The sequence below is a fragment of the Phasianus colchicus genome, chromosome 16, assembly GCF_987193195.1.
Source record: "Phasianus colchicus chromosome 16, bPhaCol1.hap1.1, whole genome shotgun sequence".
In the NCBI taxonomy this organism is placed as follows: domain Eukaryota; kingdom Metazoa; phylum Chordata; class Aves; order Galliformes; family Phasianidae; genus Phasianus; species Phasianus colchicus.
This window is the reverse complement of record NC_143451.1, coordinates 13,175,743-13,200,534: the sequence shown is the minus strand read 5'-3', so window position 1 is coordinate 13,200,534 and position 24,792 is coordinate 13,175,743. Positions and strand designations below refer to the sequence as shown.

The window sequence follows — 24,792 nt, the reverse complement described above, 5'->3', positions numbered from 1 at the left end:
ATCTTGGCTTCTCTACAGAAAGGGCTCTGGGACCACAGTCTGAGACCACACTAACATTTACAAAATAAAAGACGTCAACCAAAGAAAAATAAATACAGCACCTTCCCCACACACTTCCTTTCCAGAGAAAAGTACAGAACCATTTAAAAAAATTTTTAGGGACCAAGAGTACAATTCCATTTGAAAGTCTGTCGCATCTTTTGTTAGCTTCTTTGAGTTCAGTACAACCAAATGAGGTGTGGAGACACTTGATAAGCAGACAGCTAAATATTAGATTTCTCGGTTATTTAAAGCTTTAGCAAAAAAAGGTTTACAGTCATTTACAGGTGCACCATTCTCAGGCTTGGAAATTGCTGTTATTTCTGCATCAGCTTGCTTTTACTGCCACAGAAAAGAGGTACGAAGCATAGTTTCCATGAGTGGGATCTCCCCTCAGAGTATTGCTTTCCACATTTACAGCTGCAGCCGTGTAGCAGTGTGTTGGACATTATTCTGCCTTTCTCCACCATCACTGCTGGATGTTGGGCAAGAGAAGATGCCCAGGACACAGCATGGGCAGGCTCTCACAGTGCTGCCTCACCCCCCACACACACTGGTGCAGCCCCACAGCTGTAGGCAGCATAGCTGCCTCTAAACCTTAGCAATCGTTCATCCTGGGTGAGGATGCACATAGCATCTAGTTGAAACTAGATGATCATTGTGGTCCTTTTCAGCCCAGGCCATTCTATGATTCTAAGAAAATAGGTATTAAGGTTTTCCTCTCATCTTACAAGAGTCTGTAAAATCCTCACATCCTCAGATGGAAGTCTGACTCAGATCCACTTCACAAATATTGAGATTGTTATTTAAGTAGGCTATCCAGAGTTGTTACCTATCAAATCTGACCTGCTGAAGAAACGAAGCACAGCAAACAACTCCAACCTACCAAGCATACCTATTTTTGTTTCTGTGCTTGGTGATCAAAGCTTTTCCCATAATCCCAAGATCTAAGACCACTTTGCTAACAGCCAAGATAGAAAAAAAACTCCTGTTTCAGGACAGACTGAAGCCTGTCCTACAGTAATGCAAACATAACGTTCAGGAAACAAGTCCCAGACAGCCCATGTGTTTGTAAGACTGATGGCATAACAGCAAGAATGCTGAACCTGCAGCTGAAGTCAAGACAATCCCATAGCCATAACTGACCTCACAAGCACTACCTCTGGGATACAAAGAGAGCTCTCCCTCAAAAGCCAGCTCACCTCATTGACAGTCATGGTGCTTTTCATAATCTTGTCCACAAATTCAATCAAGCTCCAGATACAATCTAATCAAGTTGGACGAGCTGGCTCAAAGAAGCTGTCTTTTCAAGTCCTTTAATGGGAGGTCAGCTCAAAACAAGCTCTGATGTCCCAGGACTCAAGCAGCTGTATTTCATGTCATTCATTGCTGTGGGCACCGAAGACCCTTTCAGCTCCCCAGGCTATCACCCCAATGGAGCATTTGATCTCCAGACAACTAGACAAGTTAGGTTTAGCTTTCCCTCCTTATTGGTCACATCCCTAGCGATTTCTCCCAGCACAGCAGCTCTCCTTGGTGCAGGACAAGGAATTCCATTCAAGTGATTCTTCAAGTTCAAATTTCCTCCTGGAAAACATAACTATCCTCAAGAACTACTAATAATCTGAAGTTACTCTCATTCCAAAGTGAAAAGCACCCACAGATTGTCAGTACTGTTTGTGTTTAGGAAGAGCTCATCATTCATTTTTAAATCATGTTTATTACTTCAATGTGTACTTAAGAAGAAATTTCCTCCTTTAGAGAAAAAAAAAATACTCTCACAATGGTTAAATAGGGGAAAAAGTTAATTTATATTTCATTTTGGGCTAAAGCATTTAAAGCATCAACCTTATGATCTTTAAGATAACACAACTCTCGAATATTGACACGTATGCTGATACTGTAAGAACAGACTATTCAAGGGGTCTGAGTTCTAAAGTTAAATTAAAATTTCATCTACAGAGCCCAGGAATAGCTGCATAATTTTTAACTACCATAGGGCAAACCAATGCGATTGGGGCTGAAGCATGTCCATCTGTATATCCCAGGCATTGGCTGGGATACACACAAGTTAAGGCACATCTTTCTATGAAAGTGGGTAGGGGGGATTTTTCGTTTCCATATAAACCTTTGTGTCATAAAATACCACTTCTTCCCAATGGGCTTCCATAGATAACAGAACAGCAAATGCTCCCACATGCCAAACTCACAGCATTTCAAAACCAGCTATTCCCAAGCTGCTAAACAGATAAACAGAACTAACAAGCTTCCTGCCAGCAAGCCACTCCCCACCTTCCTCTTGTTCAGCATGTGCAGCTCAGCTCGTTTCCTATGTCAGCTCCAGCAGGAAGAGCTATTTCAGCTAGAGCACAGAAATAAGATGCCCAGAGCCCCCGACACACTGGCTCTGCATTGCATTCAAAAAGCACTTAAAAAAAGGGCTACTGATGAAAGGAAGGGTGCCGTTATCTCCAACACACCAAACATCTGAAAGGATGTCCCCTCCCAGACACTTCAATGTACGAAGTTCGGTTCCTTCCCTTTTCTTGTTAAGTAAAGTCTTCATAAAATAAACTGTTGATTGTTTTGACTGCATACCCAGCCAGCTCCCATATAAAACATTCCTGCCCCATCTCCACTCCAGGTCGGTCCCTGATGAGTATCTCCAATACTTTAGGTATCAATATTTCTTCCTGGAAACTGAGCTCTAGGGAGAATGAAGAAGTGAAGAAGCTCGAGCGCATTTATCAGCCTTGACAGTTTCTCTCTGCATGCAGCACTGGAAAACAATTTCACTGATAAATGGATGGGCTGTAGCTGGTCACACAGCCCTGTATCTTGCTTTCAACCTCATTACTCTTTAGAAGAGCTACACCTCAGCAAAAGGGCTTCAAAACACAGATAGACTCACAGCAGGGAAATGTCTAGGGAAGGTGGGGGCTGTCGCTGTGTTTCAGACACACAGCTGAACCCCAGGGAGCTAGAGATGGCCATCATTGGTATTCTTGCTCATCCAGCTGCAGAACAACATCACACCACCATCTCAGACCTTCAGTGTCAGCACCGCACGGCTCTGTGTGATTTCACATCATCTCTGTAGCTGTTGGTATGGAGGTGCGCACACAATGAGCGCATCAAATCCCACGTAATCCACTGCTGTAGAAGCAGGGGGAAATAAAAATATATAAATCAAGTGCTCAAATGGCAGCCAGAACAGCTCAAGAGCATTAAAGTAATGGAGAATAAGGTCTTCAAGGAGAGAAAGAAGCAAGGAAAGAAAAAGCAAGGAGAAGGGTGCATTGGTTCACTTAACAGCAATGTCCCCTGCTCAGCTACAATTCCACAGCCATGAAATAACCAGAAATTAAGCATTATCACAAACCCCTGGTCACTGGTGGTGCAGTGGTTTGCTCTATCAACTTTCCAAGCCCTGCACTGTTTCCGATTCCATACCAGAAAGAAGTCATAAAGAGCAGGAAGCAGCTAATCTATAAGCCAAACCCAGAAATGTGTTTTTCCTCCATGAAAAAACACCACTAAGGTTTACAAAAAGCTATAGGACCACAAGAAGAGAGAGTCAGCCAGATAGAAGGAACCTTCTATCCCAAGAAGGGAGACTCAACATAAAGCTTTGTGCTTTTCCACACGCCCCCTAACCATACTAAGTGCCAAAGCACGATGACACATGGGCACTTTGTTCCTGCCTCAGGTTCACCTGCTTGGCAGAAGCATTTTCCCAGTGGCAGATCAAAGTTACATATTGCACAACAGAATACTCAAACACCAGGGAGTTTACCTGCAGAAGTGATATAGCCCCTCATTTCAACCCATGTCCAACGTGGCCTTGTATGCAGGCACAGTGAACCAGACCAGGGTTACAACAGTGAGATAAGAAGAAAGTTGTGTTTTACACCTGGGTCAGGGCTCGGTGCTGTTCAGGTTGCAGATACCTGGCCTCAAGCCAGCAGAACAGCTCAGGTCAGCAGCAGGGTGAGTTATCCTGTAACTTCAGACCTGCCTCTGCGTGGTGTTGAAAGCTGCTCACAGCCAGATCAGCATCTCTGTGCGATCACTGGGCAGCCCTGGGGGCAGGGCGTTATGCCACAGACCCAGACATGCCCTCCTGCCTTCCCTTGGCTGGGGACTGCGTAACAATGACCTCAGAAGCCACAAACTTCCACCTCACAGAAGCATAATTAAAGGGCTGAAGCCGCACAGTTGGTTGAGGATGGGAGAGTTGCATCAGTTTCAGGATTCCCCACACAGGTCCTCATTTTCGAGTCCCATTTACACAAAATAACATGGTGCTGAAAGCCACAGTCTTGCACTATTTTTCCACTGAGGTCTTGCCTGAAAAGAACTAAACACAAACATGCATGCTTAAAGCCCAAATCCGATTTTAAATAACTCCTGGTTTGTTGGAATATAGTACTATCAGAAGTTTCTTTCACTTTTGTGAAAGAACACTGTACAACAAGGAACACACGAGCAAGTCTTCAGCAAGGATTTATTCAAAACTGCTGCAGGAAGCAGCTTCTCCAATGCACACAGGTCTCGCTCCCCCAGCAGTTCAGAACAATCAGTCTCTCTTTGATGATGCTATTAACAACATCCAGCTTTCCAGTGCTGAGCTTTGTGCCGGGCGCTTCACAAAACCACAAAGCAAAGTTGAGACTGCGCATAGCCACGCTATCTCTTGTGTGTAAAACTAGATAAAGCTGAAGTCAGTTTGCTTGAATTGACTTGCAGGAGCTCAAGGCAGCTTGTTTATTTATTTATTTATTTTAAAAGCAAAACTTCAAAGCATTTGTTCAACTGGTAAAGAAAAAAGCAACAATAAACTTTCTCTTGGAGCACAGCTAAGCACCTGAACAATGAGGGGAAAAAAAAACCACACCACAGCAATAGAGTCTGACAGCGCCCTGCTTCCCTGGGTTATAGGGAAGAATACTTTTCCAAAACACAGCACAGGAAAGGAAGCATTTTGTAATGCTTTACAGTTCCCAGAACAAAGTGACCTCCCCTATTACTGACCCCAACCCGCACACGCTGCAGACTTGGACACCAAAAAATCCTCCTGCGATTTACAGATGCAAAAGAGGACGCAGTGACAACTGAGGCAGCCAGGGCTTGGCTATTAAGTCAGGGATTGAAAAATGTGCAAGGCAGCAGAATTCTAAGTCACTCGGTCATAATTTCAGCAGGAAATGCTCAGTGCTTATCAGCTGCTTTGAGCCACCCCTGCTACGCTAATCCAGCAGCTCTCAGCGCTGCAGCGCCTGTGACAGAGAGGGCCATTGTCAGAAATGGAGTCCTTTGACATTTGTTTTCATAGCAGCAACAACTGGGGAAGGCATTACAGCAAAGCACCTACCTTACAGCAGAGCGCTGCTTGGATCAGTGTTCAAGGCATGAATTCAAGTGCTGTACGCTCTGCTGCAGCTTTAGCTGCTTGGAGCTCCATAGATCAGTGCCTCTTTACTTTCTGCCACCACATCTTGTCCCTCTGTGCTGTCTGAGCTGTGCAGCTGTTACTGGAGCTACTGCTTCTAGGCTGGGCCTGGAGAATGGGTGTTAGTACCACGATAGCAGGAAGCAGCCCCTGCTGCCATGGCACTGTCCTGGTGTGCCTCCACCTGCCAGCAGTGCTCCAGGGCTACCCAGTGCAGTTTGCTGATGCAGGAGTGCACCAAATGCCAGAGTACATCTATGGAAAAAGATGCTCAAAGGGAACTCTGTACCTTGATAAAGGTACTGACTGCAAATTTGCTTCCCACTTGTGCTCAGCTTACCCTCTGCAGTCTGTCACTGTGTTACACTGGCAAATGTAAGCTACTCTGGACATTTGAGATACAGAGCTACCCCATCTCTCCAGGAAGACCTTGCCTCACCCATCCCACATGTCAGAAGTGCTGCATCCCTCACCAACAGCACTCAGCAGCTCTGTGCTTTTGACCTTGAAAATTTAAGCACGCTGAAGCTTCCCCTCAGACAGCAGCTGCAACACTGCTCACTGTGCACAAAACTACGAAGAGAAAAGGAAGTACATTTGCTTTCATAACCCCAACTGACTGAAGCTTCCCCCCACTCCCAGTATAATTCTGAGCTGTTTTTGTTTCATCTCTAGCTAGGTGTGCTGTAAGCCTTACTGCCACGTCTTCTCAATGCTACCCTTAGATTAATAACCAGCTTGAGATGGGTTCTCTCTCTGCATGGAGAGCTACAGCAAGCCAGGAGCACTCCAGCCAAACAGCTGCTACCCAGTCAGCATTCTGACCTTACAGGTTCCCCAATGCTGAACATAGAAATACACCATCAGCTTTTCTGGCTGCTGCATTTCCTGAAATGCGCTTTCATCAGATCTGCACAGAAATTGGGGCTTGGTTCCTCACTCCCTGTTTGCCAACCACTTCCTCCTTCATTTATTTTTAACTTAGGTGTCTTCCAGTTCACTCCGTGGCTGCATGGACTTTCAGCCACTTGTCTTCTGCAATTAATAGCTTTTCTTGGATTCATAGAAACCTGCAGTGTTCATACCTACATTTCTCTTCACAATTTACTCTGTATCTGAAAACAGCTCTTCTGAGGCACCTGTGCAATCAGCAATTTGCCACTTTGGAAGCTTATCACAAAGTGGGATTCACCACTTTGCAAGCAGGGCTGTTCAGGATCTCCCAAGCAACATATAGGACAGAGGATGAGCTCACTGACCACCCCACCCACAATAAAACTACACTGGAGATTCTCTGAAGCTACAAAGACGACTGCCATGCCCTCCTAAGTCTACTTCACCTCTTTCACTTCAACACCAGTGATCACAATCACATGCCACAAACTCCCATCCGCTCCCTAAACACACCAGCAACACAGAAATAGTACGAGCAGCAGCAGAGTTAGATCTGCTCAGACCAACTGCATTAGATTAATGGGGAATGATATCTAACTCCCAACATATACAAAATGCTGGATCTCTGACAAGAGACTTCTCAAAGCCCTGATGGCTTGGCAGCAGTTGCCTGGAATCCTTCAACCTTTTAGCAGGTGTTAAAGCTGCTGGGAAAGAGCCAAGCAGTACTTTTGCCTCACTGAAGCAATCAAACCATTTGTTACATCACCCAAACACTGCAAGAAGTGAGAGCAATCCTCTAGAAAGGAATTTTGAGCAGCCCTGAGATAAGATTCCCTGAAGCGACAAAGCAAATATCTGCAACAACTCTGGTAGGTTCATGGAGCTTTTACTGAATGAAAGTAAGCGGTGCATGAACTACAAACAAAGCAGAGCAGGGCATTTGCTCAGACACTCTTACAAAGCACTCAGTAACTGTTCTCACTTAACTCCAAGCAGCATAAACTCCACCACAACACCTCCAGCAACAACTGTGTGTAAGTAAGTGAGTTGTCCTTCAGTTTATGATGATAAAGGTTGGTAAAAACCTCTAAGATCACCTAGTCCAGCCATCAACCCATCCCCACAGACCACATCCCTCAGTGCCACACACCCATAGTTCTGGAACACCTCCAGGCACAGTGACCCCACATCTCCCTGGGCAGCCTGAGCCAGTGCATCACCGCTCTGAGAAGGTTTTCCTAATATCCAACCTGAACCCCCCCCACAAACCTTCCCCTTACGGCCTGCAGAAGAATCTCACAGGACACCACCAGCCTTCAATGCTAAAAGAAGCTAAAGAAAGAACCTCCTGATTTTTCTCCTTCCTTCCATCATCTTCAACACTGAAACTGCCAACGCGAGCTCAGCTAAAGACAGAAATTTAGATGGAGCATGTGCTCAGACAGCATTTTAATTTAACTCTGAGCACAGCTTGCCCAGATAGGTTATGAATGCCCCATCCCTGGAGGCATTCAAGGCCAGGCTGGATGTGGCTCTGGGCAGCCTGGTCTGCTGGTTGGCGACCCTGCACGTAGCAGGGGGGTTGAAACTAGATGATCATTGTGGTCCTTTTCAACCCAGGCCATTCTATGATACCAGTAATGGAATTAATGCAATCAATACTTTGTAATAGAATAATCTTACACCACCCAGAGCAGGGAACCTAAGATGCTCTCACCAGGGGAGTATGAAGAAGGCAGGCACAAAATTAGATGGTCACAACATGCCCCTGGTGCCTCTGAGATTTTAATCACACTGCTTGAGGCACAGCAGCACTTACACCTCGGGCTCTGCATGGTGCTTACTTGGGTTGGCCAACCACGTGTGCCCACCTTCCCCAGGCAGTTCAAGGACTCATCTCCCACCACACATGTGCTCCTCCCACCTCCTGATGATGAGGCTCCCCAACAGCACACAAAGAGCATTCCCAATGCACACCTCTCTGTATTGTCCTCCTTATCCCACATCAGTGAGGGTATTTGCATGAGGGGAGACTTCCTGCCTTGGTTCTCCATGTCCTGCACCCTTACTGACACCATAATCCTGTTTATGACAGGCTGGTTTCTATGGAAGTGATTAAGTAGCCACAAGATTATACCTGCAGGTGGAAGACATGCAAGCAAAGGAACCCAAGCAGTTTGCTGCATACTCTTACAGACATGACACAATCCCCACGCAGTGACTGGGAGCTCTAACAGTAACTCCCAGAGGCACAATTTGACTGTGAGGAATGGCACGGCATTAAGCTTTCATTTAATTTTCTCCTAGAAAACAGGTGGTTCACAGTCACATCACTGGAACCCACTAATTTCAGTGAGTGCCCCACAGTTGAGCAGTGGGGCCTCAGCCACTTTCCCAGGACCCTGGAATTTTTTCTGTGCTTAAAATGCTCTCTTTAGTCCAACGATCACAGTGAAAGAGGTGACAAGAGCCTATAACCAAGCTCTGCATCTTTAACCACCCTTTTGTTGATTACTGTCTTTTATAAAGCAAGGATTCAGAGAGCAGAGAGAGGCAGATCTGACACACAGTGACATGCATGACTAACCCAGCCCGAGCGAGCGGGGCGGGATGAGAACGTGCCTGGAATGCAGAACTGTGCTCAGGAGCCATTAGCAGGGGCACAAGGAGAGGGGCTGGCTGGAAGTTACATGTTAAACAGCAAGGAGAGCAGCCCAGGCAGCCTGCAGACTCCGGTCCTAACACCAGGAATCAAATAAAGCACTTTTCTGCTTACTAAGCTGAAGGTTACACTGTCATTTGCAGAAGCTGTATGTAATAGTGTCAGCCCTTGAAGAATTGGCTTTATGCTCACAGCACACGGGATGCAGGCTCTCCTCTGACCAGTCTGCGTGCAGCTGCACAGAGCACTCAGGACCTGCTTGCCCATGTCCTGAGTGCTCAGAACAGACCGATGGGTTGCCAGAAGGTAGCAGTGAGACAGAGTCAGGATGAGAACATCTCCAAAGTAGAAATCTTGCACAGCTAGTTTTGGTATCAGAGATGCGTTGTACACGTTTGTGGGCAGGAAGGAAAGAACCAAACCAGGTTAAGATGTCAGTGGTTCCTTCTTAGAACCCTAGTGCACCAAGTAAACAAGGTTACTCTTAGCAAAGACAGCACAAATCAACCTAATGTAATTACTAAGTGCTGGAAGCCTAGCCCATGGGTTATACCTGCAGAACTACATCTCAGTTGCTGGATGTGCTGCTGTTCTGGTCCCAGAGGACACCTTCCTTGACCATGCTCCATTGCCATCAGCAGAGAGCGACTCAGGCACCAGGCAGCCTTGAGCTGCAGTGCTCCTCAGCACTGGGAACACATGAAGAGGTGGGTCAGTCACAGGCAGAAGGCACAATAGCTAGCAAATAGCTATTTAATGTACTTAGGGACTGTAGTAAGACAAACAGCATTCTTGGAAATCAATATTTTATTGAAAAAATGAACAGCAGGCAACTGAATTTTAACAGACAACAGCAGAACCCATGCAAACACCAAAGAGGAAAGCGAGCAAGGCATGCATGTGACCCAGCAGCCTCAGTGAGAACTTCAGGGTTAAGAAAGGTGTACAGGAACAAGAAGAATTAGCGCTCTAGTGGGGATTAGGGTAAGGAGATCCCCATACCTTGCTTCTCATCATCTGCTGGGAGAAGATGCAAGTTCACAGCACAACCCTTCCTCCTTCCACCATAACCTCCACTCTGCCCGAGGCTAAAGCTGCACTAATAAAAACAGCAGAGCTGCAGTAAACTGTCCGGCCTCGTTACTTACACCTCAGCAGCGTGCTCCCAGCATTACCAACACACTGCCTCTCCCAGAGCTGCCTGCTCACACAGCACTGGAAAGACATCCTCAACCACTCTGTGTCCACAATGAGAATTTCCTCAATGGGACTGGATGGATTTTGTAGTCATCACCTTTAGTTCACCCTTTAATTTGAGGTGTTTACAACACAAGCCCATCAGCACACCAGGCCTGGCCCTGGTCTTGAGGTCAACCAGGACTTCTGCCTTGTTATACTTACTGGAACAAAAGGCTATTTCAATGTTGTAAACTGGTTGCTGCCATCAGTTTGCTTACTCAGGCTGATTCTACATCTGTAGTTTCCACATCTGCAAGAACTTCCCTGCACACATACAGAATTGCTCAGGGATGGAGCCCTGCCCCAACCAGCACCACTGCTCAGCCCATACACCTGCATGAACTCAGGCTGCAGGGAGGGATGGGAGGACACAGAAAACACAGGTCACATATTTGAAACAGAACGAGGCACACAGGAAGCATTATGTGGTGTTTTGAGAACAGCACTCTCATCCAAAGTAAAGGCTTCTGTTTAGCTACAGTTGAAGTGTCAAGTAAATCATTCTGTCCTCACTGGATGTGCTAGAGCTGCTTTCCACTACATCCAGATAGGAAAAAAAAAGACCAACACAGATTATTCTCTTTTTTTCTGCCTCCTAATGTAATTAGAAGTTTACCTTTTAAGGGAACATGTGCATTTGCACTTGTCATTATGGAGTACCTCTGTTGTAGCCTTGTGTAATTACTCCTGCCCACTGTAGTCCAAGGCATTGACTTTAACCTTACCCAAGTTCAGATCCTAAGAAAAGAAAACATCCTATCTTTTTAACTGTGTCTGTCTGAGCACAGTGACAGCCAACTATCTCCACCACAGACTTGTTCTGGGTCTCTGCCTTCCAGCATTGCTCACACTTGACAGCCTGTCAGTCCGAAGCTACACGGAGATCCTGTTCCCAGGATCTACCACTGTACTCAGCAATCTGAGCTAACAAGTAGAGTTGCAATGGGGGTAGAAACAACTCTTTCTCTGATGGATTTTTAACCTTCCATCCAGTTCTCCTCCAGAAATACAGACTTCTCAGGCCCAAGCCATGTATTGTTGGGGCCCCAAAGTTTCCTTCCTCCTTTCAAAAACAGGAAGAGATGACAACACGATGCAAGTTTACCATCCATTTTCACACCCCAGAAGACTCAAGAAAAAGCACCTGGTACTTTTTGTTTTAGAATGCTCAGCTGCTTCCCCATCCCACACAGCAAAACAAGCTGCATGTGCAAAGCCAGCAAGCAGCTAGTCAGATTCTTATTGGAAAAGTAGAATTCCAGAAGGAACTATTTTGATTAGAAGACATTTGTGTAAGTTATTACATCTCCTCTCCTTCCACCTTCACTTGAAAGTTATCTGATGACACCTTCACCGAAAAGCAGCACATCAGCAGGGCAGCTCCACCCTTTCCTCTTCATTACCATCACAAGGTCTGATGCAGGTCACACGCTGAGCATCTCAGCCACTTCCTTCATTGCTCTACCCTTCCAAAAGCAAACCAAGAGCTCACTAGGGGTGCATTTACCAAAACTCAGAGTTCTGCAATTGATGCGGCACAGTTTGTCACAACTACAATTGCTCCTAGGCTCTGAGAATTACAAGCCTGTTGCTGGGCATCTAATTAAAGAAGGAATGAATTAACGAGTTTTACCAAAGGCTTTCAAGTCACCATTTTAATTTGTATCTTAAGTCAGCAGCAGGTCACTCAAAGGGGCTTTCTGTGCTCCTGGTCCCTCTGACACATCCCACGGCAGCACCTTGCTGCCACTCAGGCCTTACAGCCAGAGTGAACTCCACAGGAAGAGACCTGGACAGCTTCTGGACAGCTGAATGCAGCCATCACAAGTCACACAGCAGTCCTGCAGTGCAAGAGAGCAGCCAGGCCCAGTGCAGGATGCACTGAGCACTGCCTCCACCACTTCCATTCATCCCAGCCCCAACCCCCAGCTCTAACAATTGCAGTTCAGTGCCGGGCTCCCAAGGAGGCAGAAATTGAAAACATGTTTCCATTGAAGCACAGCTTGAATTTCATGAATTCCACCACTCTCAACTTTCTCAGCATTTCCTGGAGTGAATACTGTAAAACAGGAGAGAAAGGGGTGAAGGAGCAGAGCAGGGAAGCAGCCTCATCCCACCCTCCTCCAGCAGGCAGAGAGGGGTGCAAGGGCACTGTCAGCACACAGCAAGAGGAGGAAGGGCTGCTCCTAGGGTGAAGGACACAAGGAAGGGATAGTTCAACATAAGCTTAAAGGAAGGAAAGCAACACACCACAAAACTGCCTGAGGCTTCGGGAACAGTAAAAGTCATCTGTTCTGAGTGCTCAAACAACAGAGCTGCAGGCTGAGCCCAGATGCAAAGAGCGACAATTGCAGCAGTGAGAAGGGAAGGCAAACTGTGGTCCCAGTGCTCCCAGCAGCCACAGCCAGCCTCACTGGGAGCTTGGGAGCACTGTGAGGCTGCAGGAGAACCCATCCCAAGCAGCAAACCTAATGCACAGCAAGGTCCTGCTCTGCCCATCGATCTGCCAATGGACACTAAAGCAATTATAACTGCCAGAAACAACAGGCAGCACTGAGCAACAAGTCTTTTTTTTTTCCACATGCACAACTATAACCTAATTGACCTTGGGATTATTCAAGTTTGCTAATTAACACCCGGGAGATAGCTCTGCTACCATTACCCATACCCAGACCCCCTTCCTGTCCCACAGCCCGCCCTTATCTGAGGGGCATTACATCATCTGCCAGAGCCCTCTTGTAACAGACACCATTATGCAACTCAAGTGCCTCCATTTGGGTTTTGGAGTTATTTTGAATTTCAGTGTTGAATAGCAGGCTTGTTTAAATTCACTGCATGAACAGCGGCGTTTTATAGACTGAAAAGGGTGCCCATGCACAGACACCAGCACTGGCATAACAACACATCTGAATGTGGTGCACATTTGTGAAACATCCATTCTCCACATGCCAGGTTCTCCCCATCCAGGAATAAGCCCAGCATTGTTAGGACTCACCAGCACTATCTTTCACCCCTAATTTCACACTGCAAAGGACTTTGGTGCATGTGCAGCACTGTTCTGGGACTGACCAGGCAGAGCCAGCCCACAGCACTAAGCAAAGAAACCCCAACCTGAGCTGCAGCTCCAGGGGTGGGGGTGAGGGGCAGCTCCTTCCCCTGGATGGTTGCAGGGCTGCTCTCAGCACTGAAGTAAAATATGCTTCCTTGTTCAAATGTAACTCCAAAGAAGCCTGGCACAGCCACGTCTGAGCTAACAAGCCCAGGGCCACGGAAAAGCCATGGAAAAGCAAAAGTTGTTCTAAATGTTACCATCATCTTCAAGCACACAGAGAAGGAAAGCAATACAAGTATCAGGACTGAGTTACACTGACCTCCCTACCTACGCCCTGCATGCTAACCTTTCCCCCCTCCTCTGTTCTTTTGGCAAGAGAGTAACAGCCCTGCAGCTCTAAGCACACACAGATGACTGCTTTACAGGAGCACACACATCTGTGGCTTACTAAAGATCACATGATGAGAACGGACCTGAAAACCTGCAAGTTGATCACCACCAGAAATCTAAAGAAAAAAAAAACCTTGAGATTAAAGACTTCACAGTGTGAAAGTGTGCTGAGTTTGACCTGTTTTTATATATAAGACAAGGGAAGAGGAGAAAGCATCAGCAGCACCCTGCCCTCACAGGGACTATTTGCCAGGTACCCACTGACCCTTTCATGGTGCAGCTAAGGCTCTCTCATTTGGGGATGCATGTAACCAATTCCTAGTTTCTCACTGCAGTCATGCAACAAGTTTTCTCAGCCACTGTCATCTGAGTGCATCTCCAGGACAGCAAGTCTTGCATGACCTCAATCTTCCTTCAGTGTTTGTTCACCTGTCTTGTTAATCATCATCCCCAGCGAGCAGGCAGCAGGATGGCACATAGAGCAGCAGACAGCCTTGCTCAGAGGGCAGCAGTTATGAGGTGTTGTTTAATTATTTGAGACAATTTTCCAGCACATCAGTACGTCCAAGTATTTTAAGCCTTATCCATGTCTCAAGAGCGCAAGCTGGTTTAAAAAGTTCAGTCCAGAAGATGATCCTGGTATGTTTCAAGGTTACTCGAGCCCTGCCCGAATTTCAGAGCAAAGAAATTCCCAGACACCACAGCCCTTCCCCCAGCGATGGGAACCTCGCTCAGCTGAAACCAAGCCAAGTTCTCCTACCCGCTCAAGGGGAATGGGAAATCTCAATGTAGCTGGTAGAAAGCTTACTGCTAAAAGACAAAACAGAGACCAGAGGAGAGCTGACAGTCATCAGGAGCTTAGTTATAAGAGCTTTGCACCACCAAGTGTGCGGGTGGGTGGGAACTAGCAGGAAAGAGGTGTAAAATTAGCCTTGTCCTGGAAGAAAGAGCAGGAAAATAAAAGGGAAAAAGGGGGCTGGGGGGGGGGGGGGGAATAAAAGAAAGATGCCAGAGCTCTGGAGGTGCCCATCCTCCAGCTGACCGAAGATGCTGCATCAAGAAACATAATGTGACAAAGGCACCGAACCTTTGTCTCATTCTTAATTGGCAGATCTTTGTTTACAGGTTCAAAAATAAATTTAATCCAAAATACAAGTGAGAGAGATAAAGAAGAGTTGTGCACAGCTCCCTTAATCCACATGCAAAGCCTTGGGATTAAGACAGAGGAAAGCACCTGACTTCCACCCTTAATCTCCAGCCATGCCTAATGAGATATGTTCTGGGTGAGAACTTCTCACTTTCCCTAATAATGAAAAATAAGCAGCAATAAATTCCACACCAACATCTGCTTGAAGCATTGCTTGTTTTACTGGATGAATGTTTGAACAAAGGCTTTTTGTTAACTGTAAGAGCGTGGATTCTGCTCCCCTCAAAAAAAAAAAAAAAAAGCATTAAGAATCAAGGAGAAAAAGAAAGATGAAGTGAACTATTTGATTCCCATGGTCCTTCCTGCAGAACACCAGTGATCGGGCTTTGTATCTAGACACCAAAGAGAAGCTTCCTAAGCAGCTGCATCATTTTGGTGGCAAACTATATCAGAGAACCTCATCTGAATCTCCTGTTCCTGCTTATCTGTTTTGAAAGCAAAGGCAAAATTGAAAGTTCTTGAGCAGTATTTGCTGCAAACCAACAGACACCTGTGTGCACACAAGCGTAACACACCTGCAGCACTCAGAGGAGGTGGATGCAGCACATGAGATTGACATTGTGCTTCAAACCCAATCAGGAGACACAGGTCTCATAGAAAAAAAAGCAAGATTTTCAACAGGACCAGTGGTTTCAGTGCCAAGGTGCCAGCAGCTGCCCACTGTGTGAGCAGAGCAATGGTTTTAGCACTGGTTCCACTGGTGCAGCTGAGAGCAGCATGATGCTGCCCAAGCCAGGCACAGCATAAGGGTTTCCTAGCACTGGGAAGTTCAGCAGGGCTGACAACATCTTCTCTGCACAGGATTAATACCTTTCAGGATTCTACACATAAGCAGCAAACAGTTTCCACCTCCACACACCCTCATCTCTTTCCCCCACAATGCATTCCACATTTCTCCAAGCCATCCATTACCTCTGTGCATAGTTAGGTTTGCTAAAACCATACATTTAGAAGTGTTGTTCTCTGACCAGAGTGCAGCGATCCACAGCCAGGGTTTCCAGAAACTGTGAGCCCTCAGGAGACCATCTGAAAACGTAGCAGCACAGCATGGGTCAGCAAAAAAGTATGGCTGCAGACAGAAAGCTGGCAGAGGTTGACTTCTTTCCCTGTCTGTATACCATATGCTGCTGTACAACTGGATGTATGGTATACAGAAACCCTTCTGTGCCTTACTTCAGTAAATCAACCATCAAAAACTGTCTCAGTTCCACATTTCTTGGTCAGCCATTGTGCTGCAGTTCCCTCAGATCAAAGAGACAGGAGTGGGGCTGATGTATGAGCACACTGTTACTCATGCAACCAACACTGATGAGAAAAGGGAAGCAGGGATTTACCGTTAGTTCTTCAAAATCTGAAAGCGACTTCAGCATAATTAGAAAACATTGGATTCTGCTAACCAGGGTCACCTAACCTTTCTGAAAGCGTGAAGAAACGAGTGCTGCAGCAGGATGCTGATCAGGCTTTGGAAGAGGTCCAGCTGTTCCCAAATGCAGCCTCCAGCCTGACCCCCCTTCAGAAAGGCTCATTACCCACTGACTGGGAGCCAACTAGACAAGAACACGTCATCCAGTTTGACTAAGACACATGTTCCCAATTTACAGAAAGACTCTTGGTTTCAGCATTGAAATAGGACACCAGTACAGTAGAGGAAGTTCTAAAACAATCTCTCTAATCCAAGTTTTTTGGCAGTTCAGGCTTCACCGTGGTTCCCCAGCCAAGAAATACTTCCAAAGATGACATTAGCTGTTATGTGCAGGGAAAGAGCCTCACAGAGCCAGCAAGTACCTGACAGAATTAATTCCATGCTGAACTCTTGCCTACACATTCAAACACACATGGATGAGAGTCTGCAAGCCAACAAAAGGCAGCACCCTTGGGTTTACACAGCCCCTCACACTGCTGGGTCCCCCAGCACATATATCAGGGGAGAAAAACATACTACTGCATAAGAGCACCAAGCAGTGCATGCAAAGAACCTCCTGGGTGACACTATCAGAGAGACCATCTCAAAACCACGAACTGGAGCACAGTCCTGCTCTTATCTTTGCTACCTTCAGCATGGCTGTGCTTCTGAACTGGTGGGAATCTGTCATCCAGGCTTTTTCCCCATGCACATTCAGCTGCCCCTGCACCTACTGCCTGTGTGCAACAGAAGCAGCACTGTTGGGATGCAAGGAAAGAACTTCAAAGATGCGCTGGAGGGTTTTGCTCTCCTCTAGCCTGCTTCACACAGAGTCCACATTTACACAGATTCAGGTCAACTTCACCATTTTACAGCAGTTAAGGAGAGCAGAAGTTCAAGTCCAGGTACTCCACAGCTCAGCTTCTTGCAGCCTCTTTTCTTCTCACAAGGCTGAAAAGGACCTATGAGATCATCCAGTCCAACTGTCCTCCCACTACCACTGCTACCACAAGCCACTAAACCATATCTAGTCTCTCTCTTCACTGTTTATAGAGCACTTCTCAGCTCACAGTGAGACATAAGAGCTACAGAGAAGCATTCTAGGTTCCTTCCCTGCTGGTACCAAAGGCCCCATCTCAAACAACTATCCCTACACCCACTGTGCACCTTCCAGCACGTGACCTCTGCAGTACCTTAACCAACTCTAAGAAATAAAGTGAATCCAATGCTGTGCAGTAAAGCACAAACAACAGATTAAATTAGTGACACCAGCAGTCTAAGAAACACCTTCATTTTCCAATCGAGTTAATCAGAAAGTGGACATGACTGCTGCAATGGCCATTATCTGTTCAGCAGCAAAAGGCACAGAAACCAGAACTGTCAGGGGGAACACAGGCTGTGCTCCATTTTTACATTCCCTTCACTCCAGAGTTTCTGACTCACTATACAATGAAAAGGCTTTGCAGAGCACTGCAGTATGACTCAGATGAGAATACAGCCAGAACAAAACTGTTCATATCAAGATATCTTCAATCCCAGTGACTCACGGGAGGGCAGGGAAAAGAACTAGAGAGATGAGCTGCTGTGTAGGGATGGCTGCATGGAGCAGCACATGGAGGCAGCTCTGACGGGATCACCCAGCACATCAACCCCAGATGTGAGGGATCACAGCTCACCCTGGGCTGAAGCTCACCTCCCTTCCCCTGGGTAGGGAAGATGCCCTCAGACTGTTCAGAGAAGCCAACTATCTGAAGGCCATGCATATACATATACTGAAACAATTCAGTCCTGGTGGGAGGATTTGTTCTGCTGCTGCACACAATGTTCTAACCTAGCACAACATGATATGCAGTGGGAGAAGATAAGAAGTAAATAATACCAAGGGATGGCATTTCAGAGAGCAACTCAAGGTAAAGGAGGTACATGGTCAAAGCCCCCCAGCTGCTCCAGCCCCAGCCCTTGGGGCAGCATCACCATAAGCATTCCTCAAGCTCTCAGACAGAAGAACCCCCTAGTTGGGGGGGCTGCCTCCAGATGGGCCAGTGTACTGCTTTGTAGAATGGGGCTGTGTGGGACAGAGCAGCAGAACTGCTGTTAAGTTTGGGTCCTCACAGATGTGCTCACCACCCAGAGTCCCAGGAGACACAAAGACCTGGATTTCAAACATAGACAGTGTGTGCTTATCTAAGAACTACATGCACTTCAGAAAGGTTTCAGGGGACAGCATGTCTGCTGCTTCAGTGGAATAGAGGCTCAGGTATTACAGTAATCCCTGACAGGTAGAGGTTACATCCTGGTACATCTGTACCCTCCTCACCCACAGCACGTGGCACTCCAACAGGTGACAGAACAGCACCCACATCCAAGCCACTGAACCTCATATTTTGACCAAATGGTGACTGATATCAAAATTCAAAGACTACCATCACAACACGAGCACAGAGAGGGTGGGCTTTCACTAAGAAGATCCTAAAGGAAACAGTGCTTTATAAAGGAAGCAATGTTTTCCCTCTCACATGAGCTGGGAAATCTTCTCCTGAGGACCAGGAAGGACACACTGCTTCCTTCCTCACGTGGAATCAGAATGAGAATGGATATGGTGACCTGCTGTATGCCTATTTAATGACAGCAGTCCAACTACTCTATGGCTTGAAGTCATGGAAACTTGAAGGTATTTTCAGTTTAGCAAAGGTAATCCTTCCTTACTGCAGCCAGGGACACCCTGTCCTTTCCCATCTCCATACATTCCCAGCGAGCATCCCCCAATGACCTCACACACTGTGGGCACTGACAGCTCACATTGCAGAACGAGGGCATCAACTACAGAATAGAAAACAAATACAAGCACAAACTGGGCCAACTCGTGAGACCTCCAAAGAAGAGAGCTATAAACAGGATTTAAATCAAGAAGTGGACTGCCTTATTTTCAGGATTTTGTATGGTTCCACCTCCATAACATGACAGGTTCCTAAAGAGAAAGGGAAACTGTGCCAGCACCGGCTGCAAGCAGAGCAAGGGATGCAAATTTATAATAAAGCAAATGGAAAAAGCCAGAATTCAGAACAATTTGAAGCATGAGAGAACACTCAGCATTACAGTTCTCACTCCCGGATTAAGCTGCCCTGTTTCACTGCCTTAGAATTAATCTATGTGGCTACAAACTCCAGTGCCAACTCGCAGCAGCGCGGTTATATAAGCACTGATAACAGTGCCTGCATTGCTGGAGCTGTCGGCCATCCCCCCCAGCACTGAAATCAGCAAAGCTGCTATTCACATCGTGCTCCCAAAGACAGACCCTGCAGTAATCCAGACGTTTGGGTTGGGATTTGATAAGACATTTTCTTTCGAGCTGATGCTCAGACTGAAAAGGCCATCGGCTGCCATGTGAGGAGTCCTGAACAGCACGGCAGGAAGGGCAGCACTGCACTGCACAGAGGAGGAGAGAGCAGAAGTCTGAATGTGATCATAGTAAAAAAAAATTATCTGAGCAATGAACACAACTGCAAAGAGCTTTTGGGCCATCCAGGTGAAATCCACACAGCTGCAGGCACCCAAAGGTCACACAGCACAGCTGTCTGTGAGCTCTGAACTCACACAACACACGCAGCCCCCCGGCCCAGGGGCAGCCCCCCCCCCCCCAAGGATGGGGGCACAGCAGGCTGCCTGCGGCCCACAGCCCTGCGTGGCCATATTGAGCCCTTCGGCCACGGGAACCACAGCAAGTTCACGCAACGAAGCCCCAGATGCTTCAGCCGGGTCAGCGCTCCGCTCCGGTTATTGGTTTAAAGACGTTTCTCAGCATCCACGCATCGCCCCCGCGTTCCGCACCGGCATCACCCCGCAAAGCCGCGCTCCTGCCTCACGCCGATCGCTTTGCTTGCCGCAGCACCGCCCGCACCTTCACGGCCGGAGCCTTTTTCCCGCAGCAGCGGCTGCAGGACAGCACGGGTCCGCTCCAAAAGCAAAATGGTGCAGCCAAGCGACCCCGGCGGCCGCTGCTCTGAGATGCGGCTCGGAGCCACCGCAGCCCCGCTCCGCGATGACAGCCGAGCGCGCGGCTCCGCGATCATCACAACCACGCGGCCAACCGAGCGGCACCGAACCTTCGGGCGACTCCGTCCCGGCGGCCCCGGGGCACGGAGCGCACCTGGGCGGGGAGGGGACGGGATGGGACGGGACGGCCCCCCACCCCCACGTAGACGGAGGGGACGCGGCCCCTTCTCAGCACCGCGCTCGGACCGCCGCGCTCACCTGCTGGTACTCGGCGTCGTCCGGGCGGAAGTCGGCGGCGGTGAGCTCCCAGCGCAGGCTGAGATGCGGCAGGCGGTGCAGCAGGCTCACCCACCAGGGCGGCGAGTAGCTGACGCCCGCCATGCCCGCCTCGCCTTCCTCATTCACCCCGAGCCGCCGGCCATGGAGCGCTCCGGGCTGCCGGCTCCTCGCCTCACCTGCGGCCCCGCATGGCCGGCTCCTCCGCCTCCCTCTTCCCCTCCCGCCGCGCCGCTCGCTCCCTCTTTGTTCGCCGAGAGGCTCCGCCACCCCCGCGCCTGGCGCCGCCCGCCCGCTCCCATTGGCGCCGCCGCGCTCCGCCCAACCTCCGGCGGAGGGGAGCGGCCCCCCCGTGCGGGGCTGCGGGCGCGGGGCGGGCCCACCTGCCGGCCCGGCTGTGCGGAGATGCTCCACCGCGGAGCTCCCCCCGCTGACCCCGCGAGCCTGCGGTCCCGCGGCAGAGGGACGCGCGGGTTCGGACCTTCGGGCAGCGGAGGGAGGTGTTGAGCTGAGGGCTCGGCGTGCCCCCAAGCCGGGCGGTTGTGCAGCGTGCTTCAGTGTTGGCTTCCTGAGCGTCCAAACACGAGCGTATTCTCTCTTTTTCCAAAAAACGAGGGGGAATTTTCAGTACCGAGGCTCCTCATGAGGTTTGCCAGCACGCCCCGTCACACCGCGATGCACAATTCAGACACATTGTGTGACCTCTGCACACAAAAGTGGCACTGCTTCAGTAACTCACGCAGATGTGGAGCTGTGGGTCACTGAGCTGACAGCTCCGAGCCCCACGGTGCAGCATTACCACCACTGTAAGAGTTCTTGACCAGGGCAGGATTTTCAAACAGGTGTTGTTAATAAGTGAAATCTTATCGCTCACAAAGAGCACCAAGTCCCACATCTGAGCTCACAGCGCTGTGTGCACAAGTATGAGATATACAGGGGTACAAGACAGAGGAGCTCCACTCCTCCAGCCTTCTGCAGCAGGACAGCAGAACAACAGCACATTTTCTGTTCTTTTTTTTTTTTTTCATAGTGTCTGCCAGGATGAGGGAATTATTTTATGGTCTGCAATATCTCACCTCCAGTTCAAACGACCCTAAGACAAGGAGCTGAGACCTCGCTCACACCATGAGATCTCTGCGTCAGCCACCGATGCCACAGTTTAAGCAGTTCAGTGTTAAAGTGCTCTGGGGTGGAATCTGTGCTGCAGATGTTGCTGCTGCCACGGGGCTCTGGATGGAAACTCCCCATCAGGCCATGCATCCAAGTGCCTTTGTGAGCCATGTGATGGACGTGGAATAAAAGCAGATGCAGCAGCCACTCAACACTGAGATCCCATTTGACAGTGCTGATGTAAATCAAACTGAACGAAATGTTTCGGGATGAATTGCAGAGAAAGCTGGATGCCATTAACAGGGGTGTCCACAGCAGCAGTAGGATGAGGCCCTGCACGGGGTGGGGGTAAGGAGGGATGGGAGCCACCTCACAGCACCCTGTGCATGTCCCTCACTGCTATTCATTGCAGAGACAGCTGGATTAAATTAGAGCAGAATGAAGATTGGGGATTTGAGAGAAACAGAAGCATCAACAGTTTTAATTTCTATCCCACACCTATTGATAATGATGTGGGAAAACCTAAAAATAAATTTGGCAAACTGGGAATAAAAGACAAAGGACAGGATCTAGCTCTGGCCATGCTCTGCATGGTGGGGCACAGCAGCCTGCTGTACCACGTCAGGAAGCACTGTTTGCCTTTCTTAATGTCTCCTATCTCTCATTTGATTCCATTCAGGCAATCCTTGATTACATGACAATACACCACTTAAAAAGGCTTCCATGATTCCAGCAGCCTTTTCCCTCCCAGCACAAATAGGTACTCTCTTGTTTTGCCAAAGCAAAATGGACAAACGAGGCACAGCTGTGATAGACCAGAAACAAGAGCTAACAGCAAGTCACCCTTGCACAGAAAACAGTTCTACAATGAACCAAAGCAAACTGCAAATGTCAGCTTGCTAAACAGTAATCCTGCTGCAAAGTGACCCAAAGAGCCACATTAGTGTTTGCTAACTTGCTATGGCAGCAGCTCTGCTAACGAATCTGGATAAAATACACAGATGTGTTCAAAATTAAAGGCAATGAAGACAGAATGATGGACAAAACCAGCAATACAGCCCCCAGCTGCCCCTGAGGCCATTAGTCTGAGAAAATACTCCTAGAAAATATCTCTTTTTCACTCTTCAAAAGCTTCTGACTTCAGATGCTCCTCCCTGTGCAACCAGAGCAACTTTAGTAACAACCATCCCACACCCATGGCTCTTTTTATTCACTCCATGATGAAGTAATTCCAATTTTAATATACCACAAAGCTAGGAACCTCCTGACTGGCAGCCCTGACACGTGTTAGGAAAGGCTTTAGCCAACAATATGGGTTTAAAAGTGCCAGAGCCAGCAGGTGGATGGGTAGGCCTTGTGGGTGCTAACAAATAGCCACAAGCAGGGCCAACACAAATCATTAAACAAATGTAAGGAATTAAGAAAAGGTTAATTCTCTCATTCCCAGCCCTGAGGCAGCGCTTGCCTTCCCTCATCTTCTACCAGCATGAGATCCAGGGAAATGGGTGGGAGATATGGAAATCCTATTGCAAAAGCACCTGCCCTCTCCTTTCCTTTCCCCAGAGAGCTACACGCAGAACATTCTATTATTTAGTTAATTGCAAAGAAACAATTACAAAGGAACTTGGCAAATTCCCTCTAATCACAGCGAGACCCGGTGCAGTTCAGTAAGTTCAGCAAATTAGCAAATAAGTGAATATAAAAAGGAAAGAATAACACAGCTCAAATTGCACTTTGTTCGTTTGTTTTGTCAGTCGTCGTTTCTGTTTAATTATTTAAAATACTTCTACATAACATTCTGGTACATTTTGTATGATAATAAAGGTTTGCTAGCACAGAAAAGCTGTGTTCGGCTATTGAATATCTGCTGGGAGGAGGAAGAGAACTGCCAAATCTTGCATGAATTCTGGAGTGTCTGTTAAGGAAAAAATTCCAGGTTGGACAGATAGGCTCTGCCATTCCTTGTGTAAGACACCACTAAGGATGACTGCTTCGTCCTAAGCTGATGTTTGGACACGATGCTCTAACCTGTATTGCAGGCATTCATGATCAACCCCCAGGTTTATGTAATGCTGCCTTAATTTTCTGTGTATATAACTAGAGGCCATTTAAGCATAGCTTCTTTTATAGCTGTGCTATTACAAGATGACAGATTTTACAATATTTCATCTCTAGATTCATATTGCAGGAAAGACTTTCAAGCTCTGCTACACCACCAAAGCAGAGCATCACTGCTGAACTGACAGAGGGAGATGGGCAGAGGAGTGAAGTGCAGGCATGATACTGCACTGCTGACAGCAAGGAGGTAAGGCAGTGTGTCACAGTGAGCACCACAGCCCTCCTGGTTCCTTCCACATCACTTTGAGCATCAGGATTTCATGACAAATCTGTTTGCACTACCAAGAATAGAAGCTCTGACGGGGTTTTTGTGGTATCCAGTGTGCAGTGGTTTTGAGGTAGGCTGGCAAAAATCTTCCCAGTGGTGGGGGAGCTGTTACAGCCTGAGCGTCACCTGGAGAGGGAAGTTTTGTTTGTAAGAGGAACAACAGGAACATTTCCTGGGGATCAGAAATGATGCACGAAGAGGTGACCTCAAATTTCAAGTCAATAGGACAGCCAGAGTGGAAAGGGCAAGAGGAGCAGGGTACGGCTTAATCAGCAGAATACAGCAGAGCATTGTTAACAAGAACGCAGCAACATTTGCTGTCCAAGGCTGTTCCTTCAAGCACAACGAGGGCAGAATGAATGCTAAAGGCCTCATAAGTAAGAACAAATGTGCTTTACGTACATCTGTTTGTTTTTTTTTTCCTTTCTGGCAAATTATTTATCCAGATTTCACCCTGTGACTATTGCAACTAACAAGCAAGCAGCACAGCAGATGAACCAGCACACACGAGACTTGCTGTACTCTGCTCAAAGCCACGTATTTGAGGAAATGGCACAGCAGAAATACTTGACAGGATTTCTCTTTTTGAACAGAACACCAGAAACAAGACTGAAAGCAAAAGTACACCGCTGTTGTCAATAGTGCCAGGCTTCCATTCAGCCAACTGACAGCAGGATCTGGAATTTA

General features: G+C 47.7%; 1 protein-coding gene across 2 annotated transcripts in view; it reads right to left on the bottom strand.

Moving 5' to 3' along the window:
• The window catches only part of TTYH3 (tweety family member 3), a 65,202-nt gene extending 44,327 nt beyond the window's left edge, over nucleotides 1–20,875 (bottom strand). The window contains exon 1 of one of the 2 annotated variants that reach the window (XM_031606570.2): nucleotides 20,592–20,875. In XM_031606570.2, coding sequence (XP_031462430.2) covers nucleotides 20,592–20,714 — 123 coding nt within the window. In that variant the 5' untranslated portion in view covers nucleotides 20,715–20,875. The remainder of the gene's footprint in view (nucleotides 1–20,591) is intronic. The other variant, XM_031606571.2, reaches the window with a different exon arrangement.
• Nucleotides 20,876–24,792: the final 3,917 nt, after the last annotated feature.